This window comes from Pristiophorus japonicus, chromosome 1 (genome assembly GCF_044704955.1).
Source record: "Pristiophorus japonicus isolate sPriJap1 chromosome 1, sPriJap1.hap1, whole genome shotgun sequence".
Classification (NCBI taxonomy): domain Eukaryota; kingdom Metazoa; phylum Chordata; class Chondrichthyes; family Pristiophoridae; genus Pristiophorus; species Pristiophorus japonicus.
This window is the reverse complement of record NC_091977.1, coordinates 166,945,485-166,959,856: the sequence shown is the minus strand read 5'-3', so window position 1 is coordinate 166,959,856 and position 14,372 is coordinate 166,945,485. Positions and strand designations below refer to the sequence as shown.

The 14,372-nt window shown below is 43.3% G+C and overlaps 1 protein-coding gene and 1 pseudogene across 3 annotated transcripts in view; both read left to right on the top strand.

The window, feature by feature from the left end:
* lnpep (leucyl/cystinyl aminopeptidase) overlaps positions 1–14,372 on the top strand; it is a 149,214-nt gene that overhangs the window by 71,000 nt on the left and 63,842 nt on the right. For all 3 annotated transcript variants that reach the window (XM_070884469.1, XM_070884462.1, XM_070884477.1), the window contains exons 7-8: positions 8,992–9,105; positions 13,942–14,073. In XM_070884469.1, coding sequence (XP_070740570.1) covers positions 8,992–9,105; positions 13,942–14,073 — 246 coding nt within the window. The remainder of the gene's footprint in view (positions 1–8,991; positions 9,106–13,941; positions 14,074–14,372) is intronic.
* On the top strand, positions 4,484–4,721 carry LOC139279226 (U2 spliceosomal RNA; annotated as a pseudogene).

Genomic DNA, 14,372 nt, shown 5'->3' with positions numbered 1-14,372 from the left:
GACCTCGATCGGAATTTCAGGCCCAATATAAGGGGTGGCCAAAAGAACATTCAAAAAGGGTTTTAAGTAAGGTCTTCAGGGAGGTGCAGATCCAATAGAGTTCAGGCATGGGGCCTAGGTGACTGAAGTCATGGCCGCCATGGAGTGGAGGGGGTTGGAGGGGGTCGAGGGGAGGGGGGATTGATGCACAAGTGGCCAGAGTCCGAGGAACAAATAATGCTTTGTGGGTGAGAGGTTGTAGGGCTGGAGGAGGTTACAAAAATGGGGAGGGGTGAGGTGATGAGGGATTTAACCATGAGCTACAGTGCATACAATACAAGTAACTAAAAAATTATGTGCAATATAACTGCAGTCTTGCTTAAAGAAGAGTATAAAATTCAACCATTTCATTAAGAAATAGGACTGTGGAGGCTGATCAGGCATCTTAACAGTATGTTTTTAGTATCTCTCATTAACCTATATTAGTCTGCCTTGCTTGATCACCATTAGTGAAGTTTGTTTTTGGAACTTTATTGTACAAGCAGATTAATATCTTTGTAAAGATTACCAAAAATTTGCCTTCAGTGTCTGAGCATTATATTGCTTGAAATTTTCATGCATTGGGCTTAAGCTGTAGTGCACCGCAGGAATATTTTTACTGTAACAAAATACTGTCTGTTTCAGTTAGACAGGAATAGTTACTGGCAAATCGAATCATGATGAAACAAAATGACAGTGTTTTGTGACATTAATTAGGTTTTGATGTAAACATCTCAAATTTTCCAATCTGCCAGGAAGGCTCATTGTCTGGCAGATTACGTGCTGCCTTATTTCCTGTGGATGTTCAGTGTGTGGCTGTCATGAGCCCTCCAAGCATTATGTGAAGTCTTGCACCAAACCGCTATAGTGCTGATCCAAGTAGGGCACTTGCCAGCTCTGCTGTTAGTGCAGGTAGAACGCCCGAAATCCGAAGTTCTAAAAACCATAATTGTCCGAAAACTGGACATTGGGCAGATCGTAAGAATTGGCGTCCGTAATCCAGAAATCTGTTCTGAAAACAGTACATTTTTTTTTATAAACGGCGCAAATATGTATAGACCTGCTCCCTGAGCCTTTCGGAATGCCCCATCCTGACCCACGTGTGACCCGAGCCAACGCCCACCTGTCCGAGGTACTCCCCTTGATCAGGTCCCACCCAAACTGACTCAATCGGTGTGGTTTTTCCAATTTAAAGGTCTGTACAGGTACAGTACAGGATATTGTGAATTTGTGGTATTTGCCATTGATTACAAACTTGTTAAAAAGGCCAACAGATATCTCGATGGGTAAAACCGATAGTGCAAAGAGGAAGCATAATTCATTGTCAATTGCCAAGAAAGTAGAGTTCAAAACAAAATGAGTATGAGAAGAACTATGCATAAGCCTAAAAGTGAGTTGGATCGAGTAATGATCATCATAGGCAGTCCCTCGAAATCGAGGAAGACTTGCTTCCACTCAAAGTGAGTTCTTGGGTAACTGAACAATCCAATACGGGAATTACAGTCTCTGTCACAGGTGGGATAGAGTGTTGTTGAAGGATAGGGTGGGTGGGACTGGTTTGTCGCACACTCCTTCCGCTGCCTGCACTTGATTTCTGCATGCTCTCAGCGATGATACTCGAGGTGCTCAGCGCCCTCCCGGATGCACTTCTTCCACTTGGGGCGGTTTTTGGCCAGGGACTCCCAGGTGTCGGTGGGGATATTGCATTTTATCAAGGAGGCTTTGAGGTGTCCTTGAAATGTTTCCTGTGTCCACTTGGGGCTTGCTTGCCGTGTAGGAGTTCCGAGTAGAGCGCTTGCTTTGGGAGTTTTGTGTCAGGCATGCGATCAGTGTGGCCCGCCCAGCAGAGCTGGTCGAGTGTGGTCAGTGCTTTGATGCTGGAGATGTTAGCCTGGTCGAGGACACTAACATTGGTGCGTCTGTCCTCCCAGCGGATTTGCAGGATCTTGCGGAGACATCGTTCGTGTTTGATGAAGTGGTAGCGACAGAGGAGAAGTGAAAAGGTTCCTTTGTCTGACCCAATGGTGATGTAACAAGCCAAGATATTCCACGCAGAACTGGAGATTGAAACTCCATGCAAGTACTCTTTTAGGTTGGCTAATCAAATTTAAAAGGCATCATGGCATCAGGCAATTGAAAGTGTGTTGTGAAAAAGCCTCAGTAGATCATGAGGCAGTTGAAAGTTATATCGATGAGTTTGTTAAACTAATTGCTGATAACCTTTCGGTTGAGCAAATCTATAATGCCAACGAGACAGCACTTTTGGTGCTACGTACTTAGAAAGACATTAGCAACAGCAGAAGAATCACAGTAATCAGGTGTAAAAGTCGCCAAGGATAGACTGAGTGTACTTGCTTGTGCAAATGCGGCTGCGACACAAGTGTAAGCTAACGGTCATCGGGAAAAGCCAGCGTCCAAGATGTTTCAAGGGCGTGAGAGTATTCCCAGTGCAGTATTATGCTAATAAGAAAGCATGGGTAACCAGGGTAATCTTTCTGAACTGCTTTGAGAAGCATTTTGTTCTCCAGGTGTGTGCTCATTGCACAGCAGCTGGCATTGAGGAAAATTGCAAAATATTCTTGCTGCTAGACAATGGCTCAGCACATCCTGATGCTGAGCTTCTAGTAAAGGATGATATCCATGGAATCTATTTACCTCCCAATGTAATCACTGGTACAGCCAATGGACCAAGGAATTTTGAGATCAGTGAAGTGTTTCTACAAAAACAAATTCATGAGATGTTTGCTTAATGCTGTGAACAGAGGCATGGGAATAACAGCGTTCTCAAAAGGTTTCTCTAAAGGACGCCATATGGGTAACTGCGGACGCGTGGAATGAGGTAACTAGAGACATCTTGGCCAATGCTTAGCCTAACCTCTGGCCACCAACTATGTTTAGTGAAGATGAGATGTTGCTGATAACTTTGAAGGCTTTCATGTATCCAGGGAGAAAGAAATGATTGCTGAACTTTTAGAATATGCAAAAGGGCTGACTTGTGAAGCTGCAGTAGCATTGAATGAAGACATGGACATAGACAATGATGCTCCCGTTGTGCATGCAGTGACAGATGAAGAAACACAGGCATGGTTTTGCATCCAGAGGAAAAGGATGAAAGCAGTGAGGGTGACGATGCTGATGGTGATGATCAAGTCGAAAAAGTGTCCATTGACAAAGCTATCGATCTTTGTCAAGATGAATTACTGCCCTAGAGCAACTAAACTGCATAAGTGAAGAGGAAATAATGCAGGTGTATAAAATTTGGGAAAAATTAATCAAACAAATGCCCAAATTACTTAATTAAAATTAGTCGATATGTTTCGAAGAGTATCGCAACAGAGTGCCTAAGACCTACAGCCTGCAACTACACCAGCAATTTCCACATTTGAAAATCCTATTGTTGGCCCATCTTCAGCCCCAGACATCATAGCTGAGCCCTCCATCTCCAGCCAATTGTAACCTATACCTATTTCTGTGCAGCTTACTTACGAAGTGCATCATAGGAAGGGAGATTATTCTCTATACATTACAGGGTACAGTACCTGTATTTTGTTTCATACCTATACTCTGTTTAATAAATAAAAAGCTTTATTTATTATATGTCATACCTGTACTGTTTAACAAATAAACTTTATTTATTATATTTCATGCTTTGAGTACATTCCTTTTCATGTTTTAAGTACCTTTTAAGCTGTACATACCTTTTCAAAGATAAATCCGGAAAAATACACGGCCTGGTCTGGCCACGAAGTTTCTGAATTCGGGCAGTCGGATTTTTGGCTCTGAAATCCGTAAATACTCGAAACTAGGTCCAAGGGTTTTCGGATTCGGGACATCTGATGTCTTCTCCGAAATCCGGAAAAAAACGGAAGGGCCTCGGTCCCGAGGTTTCCGGTTTTGGGACGTTCTACTTGTATGGCTTTGTAAGAATAAAGAAGTGAAAATAATCACTATTAACATAAACATTTGTCTCATTTTTGATATTGTTCCATGTGTTGAGTAACCCCTGTGTTTCCTCAGTTCAGCTGACCTGACAAGGGGTTTAGTTGGCCTGTTTGGAAACTTCTGCCCGCGTCCGCCTTGGGTAGATGCTGGAGTGTGTGAGCTACCATCTTGTCTGTTTCTGTTTATTTTGCCCCATCCCCACCCCTCTCCCCTCCATAGAAATTATCAGTCTTTTGTGCATCTCCCTGCTTAGGATGGCTCGGGTCAGGAACTGAGCACTGTGGTATTGGGAACTTGGGTCCTTCCAGTCCAGGTACTGAGTGCCCTGCACTACTCCCATTAACATTGTACAAGCCACAGATAGAACATTACAATGTGATACAGAGAACATTCTCAGTACCTGAATATAATGCAGGATCACTTAACATTTCAGCTCGGTACAAAAGCAAATAATTTTAGATGGGCAAGTGTTAATTATCAACTGTTTTGACAGTAGCAGGTGTCACACTTGTTGCTGACTTAAATCGCTTCTCGGCCTTTTGGCTAAGATCATGCATAACTGACCTGACAGGGGAGTAACCATGACCCCAAAGTGGTTCTCCCTGAATCAGGAAGGTCGTTCTCCTATGCTTTTTGGAAATAGGAGGTGGGTGGGGTGGATTGACCCATCCACCTCCACGGAGGTGTGTGGGGGGCCTGACCCATCCACCTCCATGGCATGAACCTGGTATTGCAGTACTTCCAGGAACGGTGCAGTGGCTCTCGGCCTTTTGGCTAAGAGCATTGGCGCAGAGTGATCCTTGATGTGTGCAAGGTGACCTCTGGCGTTTGTGATTTGACAAAAAATTGGAAAGATTGGCTACGAATAAATAAAAAAAAAAAAAATACACACTCAAGTTCTAAGTGTCAGTCTGGAAAGCCTTTTTTTTTTTTAATGAGTATAGTCTATTCTGAGAAACTGGTTTACTTTGATTTAAAGGACTAACAGTATGTGGGGGTAAAGGTAGAGAGCATGGGTTAAAAATTCAGTGTAGCCCGGTTTGAGGCGGTGATACCGCCTGGTCGCGAACTTCAGCGCCGGGCGATGTTTACCACTTCCAACCGGGACATTGATTTTCAGCGCCCCAAGAGGGAAGCATTCCACACTCCCCTTGGGGTGCAAACCCTGGTTCTTCGGGCGCTATTGCGGGAGCGCTGATGAAGTTGTGGCTCTAGGAAACCGGCTCTAGGCATCCGAGCGCCTAAAGGGAAGGTCAGCTGGACCACCTGAAAACTTAAAAAAAAATGGAAGGAGGAATGTTTACATTAGCAACAGTGTTGAACAGCTAAGAAAATTAAATGGAGATAAATAGTCAATTTTAAAGACCCACCTGCTCATCTGTTGAAATATCTCCCCGGGAGCTTCGAAACGCCGGTTTTCCCTTTGTGGTTTAGCGGCAGGACCTATGGCAGGCAAAACCATTCAAGTTTGCGATCGCGGCGCTAACGGGGCATTGCACACTAATTTAGCGCCGCCGCTAAACCTCCACTGAAGCTCGTGAGAGGCACTGACAGCACTGCGCTCGGCCGGTAAGCGGTTAGCGGCCCGATAGCGCCAAGCAACCCAATTTTTAGCCTTTTAACATCCTTTAACAATCTTTTAATATAATTTCAAACCTCAGCAGGCAGTGTGATATTGCTAAGTTGTTGATAGATGTATGATGCTCTCTCCTCAACAATTGCTGCCATGTTCAGTAAGTGGGAAACATTTACATCAAAACCTGCTTTTAACCACTGACTTTTGAGTGCGAGAAGCTAGAGATCAGAGGAAGTTATCAATATATTGAACAATGTATTTCCTTTTGAAGTGTTAAGTGCTAATGAGATGAAATCAAGATTCAGTCGATAAGGGGGGGAAATATATTCTTCTGAAAATGCATATAAATATTGTGAATACAAATATGTTTATAAAGAAGGTAGTTAAACAGTTACTGTGCATTTTGTTTGAGGCCTGTTAGTAGTTTTACAGTATTCCAGATTAGATGATTGAACCAAATCAGCGGTGGCCCCTCTGGTGCAGTCAGACTTCTACTTGCAGTGGAGTGAGAATTGGCCTCTTTGGATTTTGTAAGGCCAGACTGTCTTAATTTTAATGGGCTCTAAATGAGTGTCTGGGGCTTGGTCAGCACAATTACTTGGGGGTGGAGGAAAACCCAGTGAGGCTCAAAAGGCAACTGCTTGCCCTTAAAAGGGTGGGTATTTTTTTGAGGATAAAAGAACACAAGTACAATAAATAGTTGTAAAGTGGGAGAAAAAAGTTTGAAAGAAATATTTGGAAAAACTTCCCCTGTTTACTGAGGATGCCTGGCTGGACGTAGCTCGATGAGTGAGTGTCATCCAGGCCTGGGGGTGGCAAATGAATAATCATTTTAGGGGTATCATGAGCACCAAGGTATGTGTACGCACCTTTGCACACTTTTTGATTATTATTGGGACTTAACACACATGGCGCAAACGAAAACTGTGAGTTGCAGCATCATGCGGGAGATGCCCCAGTCGCCCCCCGGAAATCCCCCACCCCTTTTTCGAGACTTGGGTCCCAATAGTAATAAAGTGTTGGATTCTAAAAGATGGTTTCTGCTGGTTCAGAACAGTGATCTTCTGCTGTGTTTGTCTACTGGCACTACATCACTGACCCGAGGTTTTGATGTGATCAGGCCATACCTATTTAAATGAAGCCCGGGCACTAAAATGGCCTGTGTCTCGCGTGGGAGAGCTGGAGTGAATCAGATGTTTGCCCCATTGGTCCCACACTCTCCCCTTACCCCAGTTAAAATTGAGGCTTTAGCACCAGGTGAAGCACTGATCACAAGTGAGCAGGAGGAGAGCATGGAGATGGCCTCTGCGGAACATCTATGGTCCTAACCAAGGTGTTAAACTGCTGTTTGGGCAATGGACTGGTACCCTACCAGGCCTCTACTCAGAAGGGAGAAGATTAATGAGCAAAAGGCCGTTACTACATCATCTGAGACACGAAGGGTTGTCCGAGCATATACAATAGTGTGAGTCCAACCACTCGGCAATGTGTGAGGGAATTTCATAATTGCAGTGCAGCAGGTAGCAACTTTGCAGCCATCTGCAGGAGAGCTCTTGATGACTGGCACCAAGCCCAGAGGTACGGTTTTGTGTGTCTGCCTTGGATATTCTCGTGCAGAAGTGCTAGTTACTCCTTTAATGGGTCGGAGTGTCTTACGCTCAGGAGTGTGCCCATACTGCCCAATATTTAACTATACAATAGTGTAGCTTAGAGGTGTAATGGTAGGATCCCCTTATGATCTAAATATGATATGATATATCTCTTCCATGTATTCTCATGTGCTTCTCCAATATTTTTGAAGGCAAACTTAGTCTGGTAAGACGAGGCCAAGTATGAATTGTTGAACTGCTTTATATCAGAGAGCAAGTGAACATAGAGTTTAGCAGTCAAAGCAAATTCCACTTAATCTCTCCATTTCCTTGAAAACAATGAAAAAAAAATTGTGTCTTGTCCCTTAAGGGCCGATTTGTTTATTAGCATTCCTTTCTCTCTGCTAACCGCAAGACCAGATCTCCTGTATTTTTAGCTTCCAGCTCCAGCCCAAGAGCTGTGTGTGTCAGTCGTTTGTTAGAACCCAACTGCTCCGGACCAGTGATTTCCTTTTTATTTTGTTAATTCTGACCACCTTGTGTAGGGATTCGCAAACGAGTCCGTCGACCCACACCAACTCCCCATTTTTTCCAGATTTCATATTCTGCAGAGTCCTTGTGCCATGCCCACATGTATAGAATGATCCTCACAATGGGCATGTATTTGTTGACCACCTGTGCCAAAGTGACGGACTGCTTAACATCCCTGGTGATGTTGGCTAATGGGTTTAGGGATGAGACGAGAGATCCTGGTATCGGTTTGAAATGAGTTGTGACATGCCCCCATGCTGGCTCACCTGGCTTTAATGCACATTTCCCAATGCCTACAGCTTGTGGTCTTTCTCCTAGATTTTACTGAGTAAGTTTACAAAAAAAGACTGGGACCGTACAAGTTGTTAATTATTTTCGTTTTTATTTTCATTTAAATGACCTAGGTGACCATTGTCCAAAATATCCAGGGAGTTTGTCAGCACTGAGGTGCTTAACCTATTTAATGGGGAATTCGTCCTGCATTGTAATTTAGATTTTTGGCTCGAGTTACTCCTATTTTTTTGGAGCTACTAGTTTAGTATGGAGTATCTTAGAAATCGCAATTCTCGGCATTTAGTTTGCTCCAGTTCTAGTTAGTTAGAATAGTTTTGTTTTAGTACAGTTTTTTTTTCAAAAGGGGGTGCTCCCAGCCACTTCGGCCTGTTTTGCAAGTTTAGGCAGTGAAAAGTTACTCCAGACTAACTTGGAACGGAGTAAGTGTCGATTTTTGTACACTCAGGAAAAACCTTGCTTACACTTTATAAATTAGGTGCAGGCAGCGAGGTTTGGGGTGGGTGTGGGGGCGACGGGGGGTGGGGGGGCGGGGAAGGGAAGTTAAAGGGATGTTAGGGGATTTTACAAAGCATTAAACACTTCACTTTTACCAATAAAGAGCCATCATCAATAATAAATGATAAATCAACCAATAAATCAATCAATCAAAAAAAAAATTAAAAATTAAATTAAAAAGTAAAAATAATCAACAAAATAAAATCAATCAATAAATTAAAAGTCTCTACTCACCTACTGCAGCACCGGGAGCCCTTCAACAGCTTGCCGAAAAGTTGGTTGGGCGGGCCCCGCCGCCGAAGAGGCACTCTTTTTGGTGCAGGGCTGTAGCTCTACCCCCAGCTGCTTGTGTTGCGCTGCGTTGAATGTGAAACAGGCCTGCTGGACTCGGAGAATCGCGAGGTAAGTTTTAGCTGCTTTTTTTATTCTTTAAAAAAAAATAGGCGGGCCTCTCCGAGTGCGCCGTTCTGGGAGGACATCTGAAACTTGGGCCCATGGAATGTAAAATAGTTGCATTTCCTTAATTTGTTTTATTCTCCTCCTCAGTGGTTTGGTAACCTGGTGACTATGGAATGGTGGAACGACCTTTGGTTAAATGAAGGATTTGCCACCTTTATGGAATATTTTTCACTTGAAAAAATATTCCCTGAACTCCAAGTGGTAAGTCAAATAAATTTCACCTTGCGTTTCCTCTTGTTCATCTTTTAACTGCTGTTTGTTGTCATTAAAGGGGAATAGGTTGTTTTGAGACTCTTTTGATTCTTCCCCATGACTACAGTTCATGCATGGAGCTAGGTGTGGTCTATATTAAAAGTAACGGAGACACAAGAATATAATTTTACATCCCAATTTTTGTTTCTGAAATAAAAAGGCTTGAGACATTCTAGCAGTCAAAATTAAATAAACTCTCTCAAATATGTTAGTAATCTAAGCAACAACCTGGCCTTGGAATCTATCCCATGACCATCTGGTTGGGAGGCAGGCAGTCTGTTCAACTGTGCTGCTGGTATCATTGTGCAACTGAGGACAATTCTATTTGAAAATGATTGAGAGAAGGAGAAGTGATTGCTAATTCTTAGCAGTGCTCAGCTCTGTTGGTCCTGTTGGAAAAATTAACTGGCCCTGCACAGCTGATCAAGTAGCTGATCTGTCTGCTTACATCTCCCAATGCACCCACCTGAGAACCTGCAACAAACCAGACAGCTAACCTAGAAATGCTCCACAACCCGAACAATATGTTCCCAAGCTACAGAAACATGTGCTATAGGAAGTATGTGGTCCCCTCCAGTGGTGCCATTGGCAGCCTCGCAGTATTATCCTCCATGGAGCTGCCAACTTTAACATCAATGGAGCCAGTCTGTTTAACCATGTTCTTCAGCAGCACAAAGAAGAAAGGGGTGAGGAAGTGCACTCAAAAATCAGAGAGCGGTGACCGATGTACTTTGGAAACGCTCGAATATCCATTTGTGTTGGATTCTAAAAGCATTATTGAGAAATATTGTATGTGAGACAAGGGTCATAGAATTAATGGTATAGTTAGCTTTCTGGATTGAAAACTGGCATCACAATATTTATCCCCACAGTGGAAGTGTGGAAAGGATTCTCACAGTAATAGTGGGCTCAAAATTGGACATGACTTGCTCCAATTTTTTTTTAAAGAGTAAGTTGGCTTTTCTGGCGTAAGTTTAAAAAAACACCACTTTCCCCAATCAACTTGCACCAGAGTAACTCAGTCAGGTACGATTTTTTTTTAGTTGAGTTTTTTTTTTCAAAAGAGGGCATTCCCAGCCACTTATGCCAGTTTTGGCCATTTATGCCACTTTGGCCAGCTAAAACTTACTCCAAATTAACTTAGGTCAGCGTATGTGGCTAGCTCTGAAAAGCCTTGCGGGCAGTTAAGAAATCGGCGCACATTAATACATCGGCAGTCATTCGGCCTTGGATAGGGGTGGGAAGGGAACTGGAGAAGACCTGAAACTAAACAACCAAGCACCAAACATTGCAAGGAAAAGCTCAAACAATTAAAGTACTAATAGAAATCAAGTAAATCCTACCGCGATCTTTAAAGTCAGCCCGGGAAGACAGCGGGCCGGCCTGGGATAGGGGTGGCAAGGCGTGCACTGGGAATCCAGTCAGCCAGGGCTAGGGGCAGCTGCAAATGAGCTCGGGCGGGGGTGGGGGGGATGCAGAAGCAGAGTGACCGAATGTGGCATCAGTGGGGGCGGAGAGAGAGATTTTGCCCTTTAAATCAACCGGGGAGGGGGAGGGGGAGGGGGAGAGAGGTCACAAGACCCAATTCTCAGTTCATGGCACTCCATCTGGCACGTAAACAAAACAGCTGCGATTACCTTTAAAAATGGCCGAGTGCCAAGTCTCGGCGCTACTGAGCATGTGCGCACATCGGACCCGACACCAATGCGCATGCGGAAAGCTGGTGCAGAGTTTCTGGTGCAGGGCCTTAGCTCCGCCCCCCCCTCCCCCCCCCCCCCACAATCGACTGGCCAGGCTGCGCCAAGCCACGGGCCACGCAACAGAGCGGCCAGGATGGGGGCACATTTTATCAACGCACAAAGTCGGCGCATCTCAGATGAGTGCGTCGAAAAAAGGGGTTGCGGAAAATTGAGCCCTAAGAACCTAAGAACCTAAGAACATAAGAAATAGGAACAGGAGTAGGCCATTTGGCCCCTCGAGCTTGCTGTGCCATTCAACAAGATCATGGCTGATCTGATCATGGACTCAGCTCCACTTCCCCGCCAGCGTCCCATAACCCTTTATTCCCTTATCGCTCAAAAATCTGTGTATCTCCGCCTTAAATATATTCAATGACCCAGCCTCCACAGCTCTCTGGGGCCGAGAATTCCAAAAATTCAAGACCGTCTGAGAAGAAATTTCTCCTGATCTCAGTTTTAAATGGACGGCCCTTTATTCTAAGACTATGCCCCCTAGTTTTAGTTTCCCCTATAAGTGGAAATATCCTCTCATTATCTTATATGTTTCAATAAGATCACCCCTCATTTTTCTGAACTCTAATGTGTATAGGCCCAACCTACTCAACCTATCCTCATAAGTCAACCCCCTCATCACCGGAAACAACCGAGTGAACCTTCTCTGAACAGCCTCTCTTGCAAGTATATCCTTCCTTAAATACAGAGACCAAAACTGTACGCAGTACTCCAGGGTGTGGCCTTACCAATACCTGTACAGTTGTAGCAGGACTTCTCTGCTTTGATACTCTATTCCCCCTTGAAATAAAGGCCAACATTCCATTTGCCTTCCTGATTACTTGCTGTACCTGCATACTAACTTTTTGTGTTTCATGCACAAGGACCCCCAGGTACCTCTGTACTGCAGCACTTCGCAATTTTTCTCCATTTAAATTATAATTTGCTTTTCTATTATTTCTGCCAAAGTGGATAACCTCATATTTTCCCACATTATACTCCATCTGCCACATTTTTGCCCACTCACGTAGCCTGTCTATATCCCTTTGCAGATTATTTGTGTCCTCTGCACATTTTACTTTCCCACCCATTTTTGTATCATCAGTAAACTTGGCTACATTACACTCGGTCCCTTTATTCACGTTATTAATATAGATTGTAAATAGTTGAGGACCCAGCACCAATCCCTGCGGCATCCCACTAGTCACTGTTTGCCCTCCGGAAAATGATCCATTTATCCCGACTCTTTGTTTTCTGTTAGTTAGCCAATCTTCTATCCATGCTAATATATTACCCCCAACCCCTTGAGCTTTTATCTTGTGCAGTAACCTCTTATGTGGCACCTTATCAAATGTCTTCTGGAAATCCAAATACACCACATCCACTGGTTCTCCCTTATCCACCCACCCTGCTTGTTGCATCCTCAGCGAACTCCAGCAAATTTGTCAAATCATGCTGACTTTGCTTGATTGAATCATGCTTTTCCAAATGTCCCACTACTGCTTCCTTAATAACGGACTCCAGCATTTTCCCAATGACAGATGTTAGGCTAACTGGTCTAGAGTTTCCTGCCTTCTGTCTGCCTCCTTTTTTTAAATAGAGGCATTACATTTGTGGTTTTGCAATCCGCTGGAACTGCCCCAGAATCCAGGGAATGTTGGTAGATTACAACCGATGTATCCACTATCTCTACAGCCACTTCTTTTACGACCCTAGGATGTAAGCCATCAGTTCCAGCGGACTTGTCCCCCTTTCGTCCCATTATTTTACCAAATACTACTTCATTAGTGATGGTGATTGTATTCAGTTCCTCCCTCCCTATAGCCCCTTGATTATCCACTATTGGGATGTTTTTAGTGTCTTCCACCGTGAAGACCGATACAAAATATTTGTTCAACGTCTCTGCCATTTCCCTGTTCTCCATTATTAATTCTGCAGTCTCATCCTCGAGGGGACCAACATTGACGTTAGCCACTCTTTTTTCCTTTTCATGTATCTGTAGAAACTCTTACGATCTGTGTTTATATTTTGTGCTAGTTTACTTTCATAATCTGTCTTCCCTCTCTATCATTTTTTTTAGTTGGTCTTTGCTGGCTTTTAAAAATGTCCCAATCCTCTGGCCTCCCACAAGTCTTGGCCACATTGTATGCCCTTGTTTTCAATTTGATACCATGCCTTAGTTCCTTCGTTAGCCACAAATGGTTATCTCTTCTCAGTCTTTCCTTCTCATTGGGATATATTTTTGTTTCGATTTATGAAATATTTCCTTAAATGTCTGCCACTGCTCATCAACCGTCCCACACTTCAGTCTATTTTCCCAGTCCACTTTAACCAACTCTGCCCTCATACCTTTTGAAGTCTCCTTTATTTAAGCTTAGGACCCTGGTTTGAGAACCAACTTTCTCACCCTTCAATTGAATTTGAAATTCAACCTTGTTATGTGCACTCATCCCTAGAGGATCCTTTACTTCGAGATAATTTATTAATCCTGCCTCATTACACAGTACTCGATCGAAGATGGGCTGCTCCCTGGTTGGTTCCGCAACGTACTGTTCAAGGAAACTATGCCGAATACACTCTATTAAAAACATAAATAGAAGTTTGAATATTCTATGGAGAAATGTACAAAGATAATATAAAGATAGGATATTTTTTTAATGAAACATTTGCTACAACCATGGAAATTACATCTTTGGTAAGCAATCGATCCAGGATGTATAATGTAAGATGAAAGGTCAAATAGATGCTGTGAATTTTGTTTGATTGTTTTGGGGTGCATGGAAGAAGGGGTCAGGCAAAAACTGAAGACGAGTAGAGTGCATGTGAGGACAAATTGTACATTGTGTAGAAGGGATAGGTTTGATTCGCTGGCCTTTTTTGTTCTGCACTTTCTATGTTTTGTGATCACTGGAAATTATAGAATAAGTTTCAATGGTCCCATGCACTCAGCAGGTAACTTTACTCCATAGAAGCATGTTGCAAATAGAGTTGCAACATAGTATTGCTAATTTCTAACCTTAATAAATTCCTTTTTATTTTTATGCTTTGTTTACAGGGTGACCGCTTTTTGCATACTCGCTTCAGGGCAATGGAGAAGGACTCAATGAATTTGTCCCATCCGCTCTCCACTCCAGTTAAAACTGATGAGCAAATTGAAGAAATGTTTGATTCAATTTCATATGAAAAGGTATTTCAGTAAAGCCCATAATATTTTTTTGGTATTTAAGTTGTAGGTTTGTCTCCAGATGACAAGTAGTTCAAACCCAGTGATTCTACATGTGGAGTTCGAGTGCAGTTGGACATTTAATGGGATTGGCAGCAAAGTATTTTTTCGCAGGGAGGGAGAGAATATTTGAAGTCAGTTTATAATGCCCTCGTCAATCTCCAGTTGTCTATGGCCATTCGTAACAGCAGATCCATGCATGCAGATCACTGTTTGCAGTGACTCAAATTGTGCTTGATACTGAGGTTGCGTACTGTCATGTT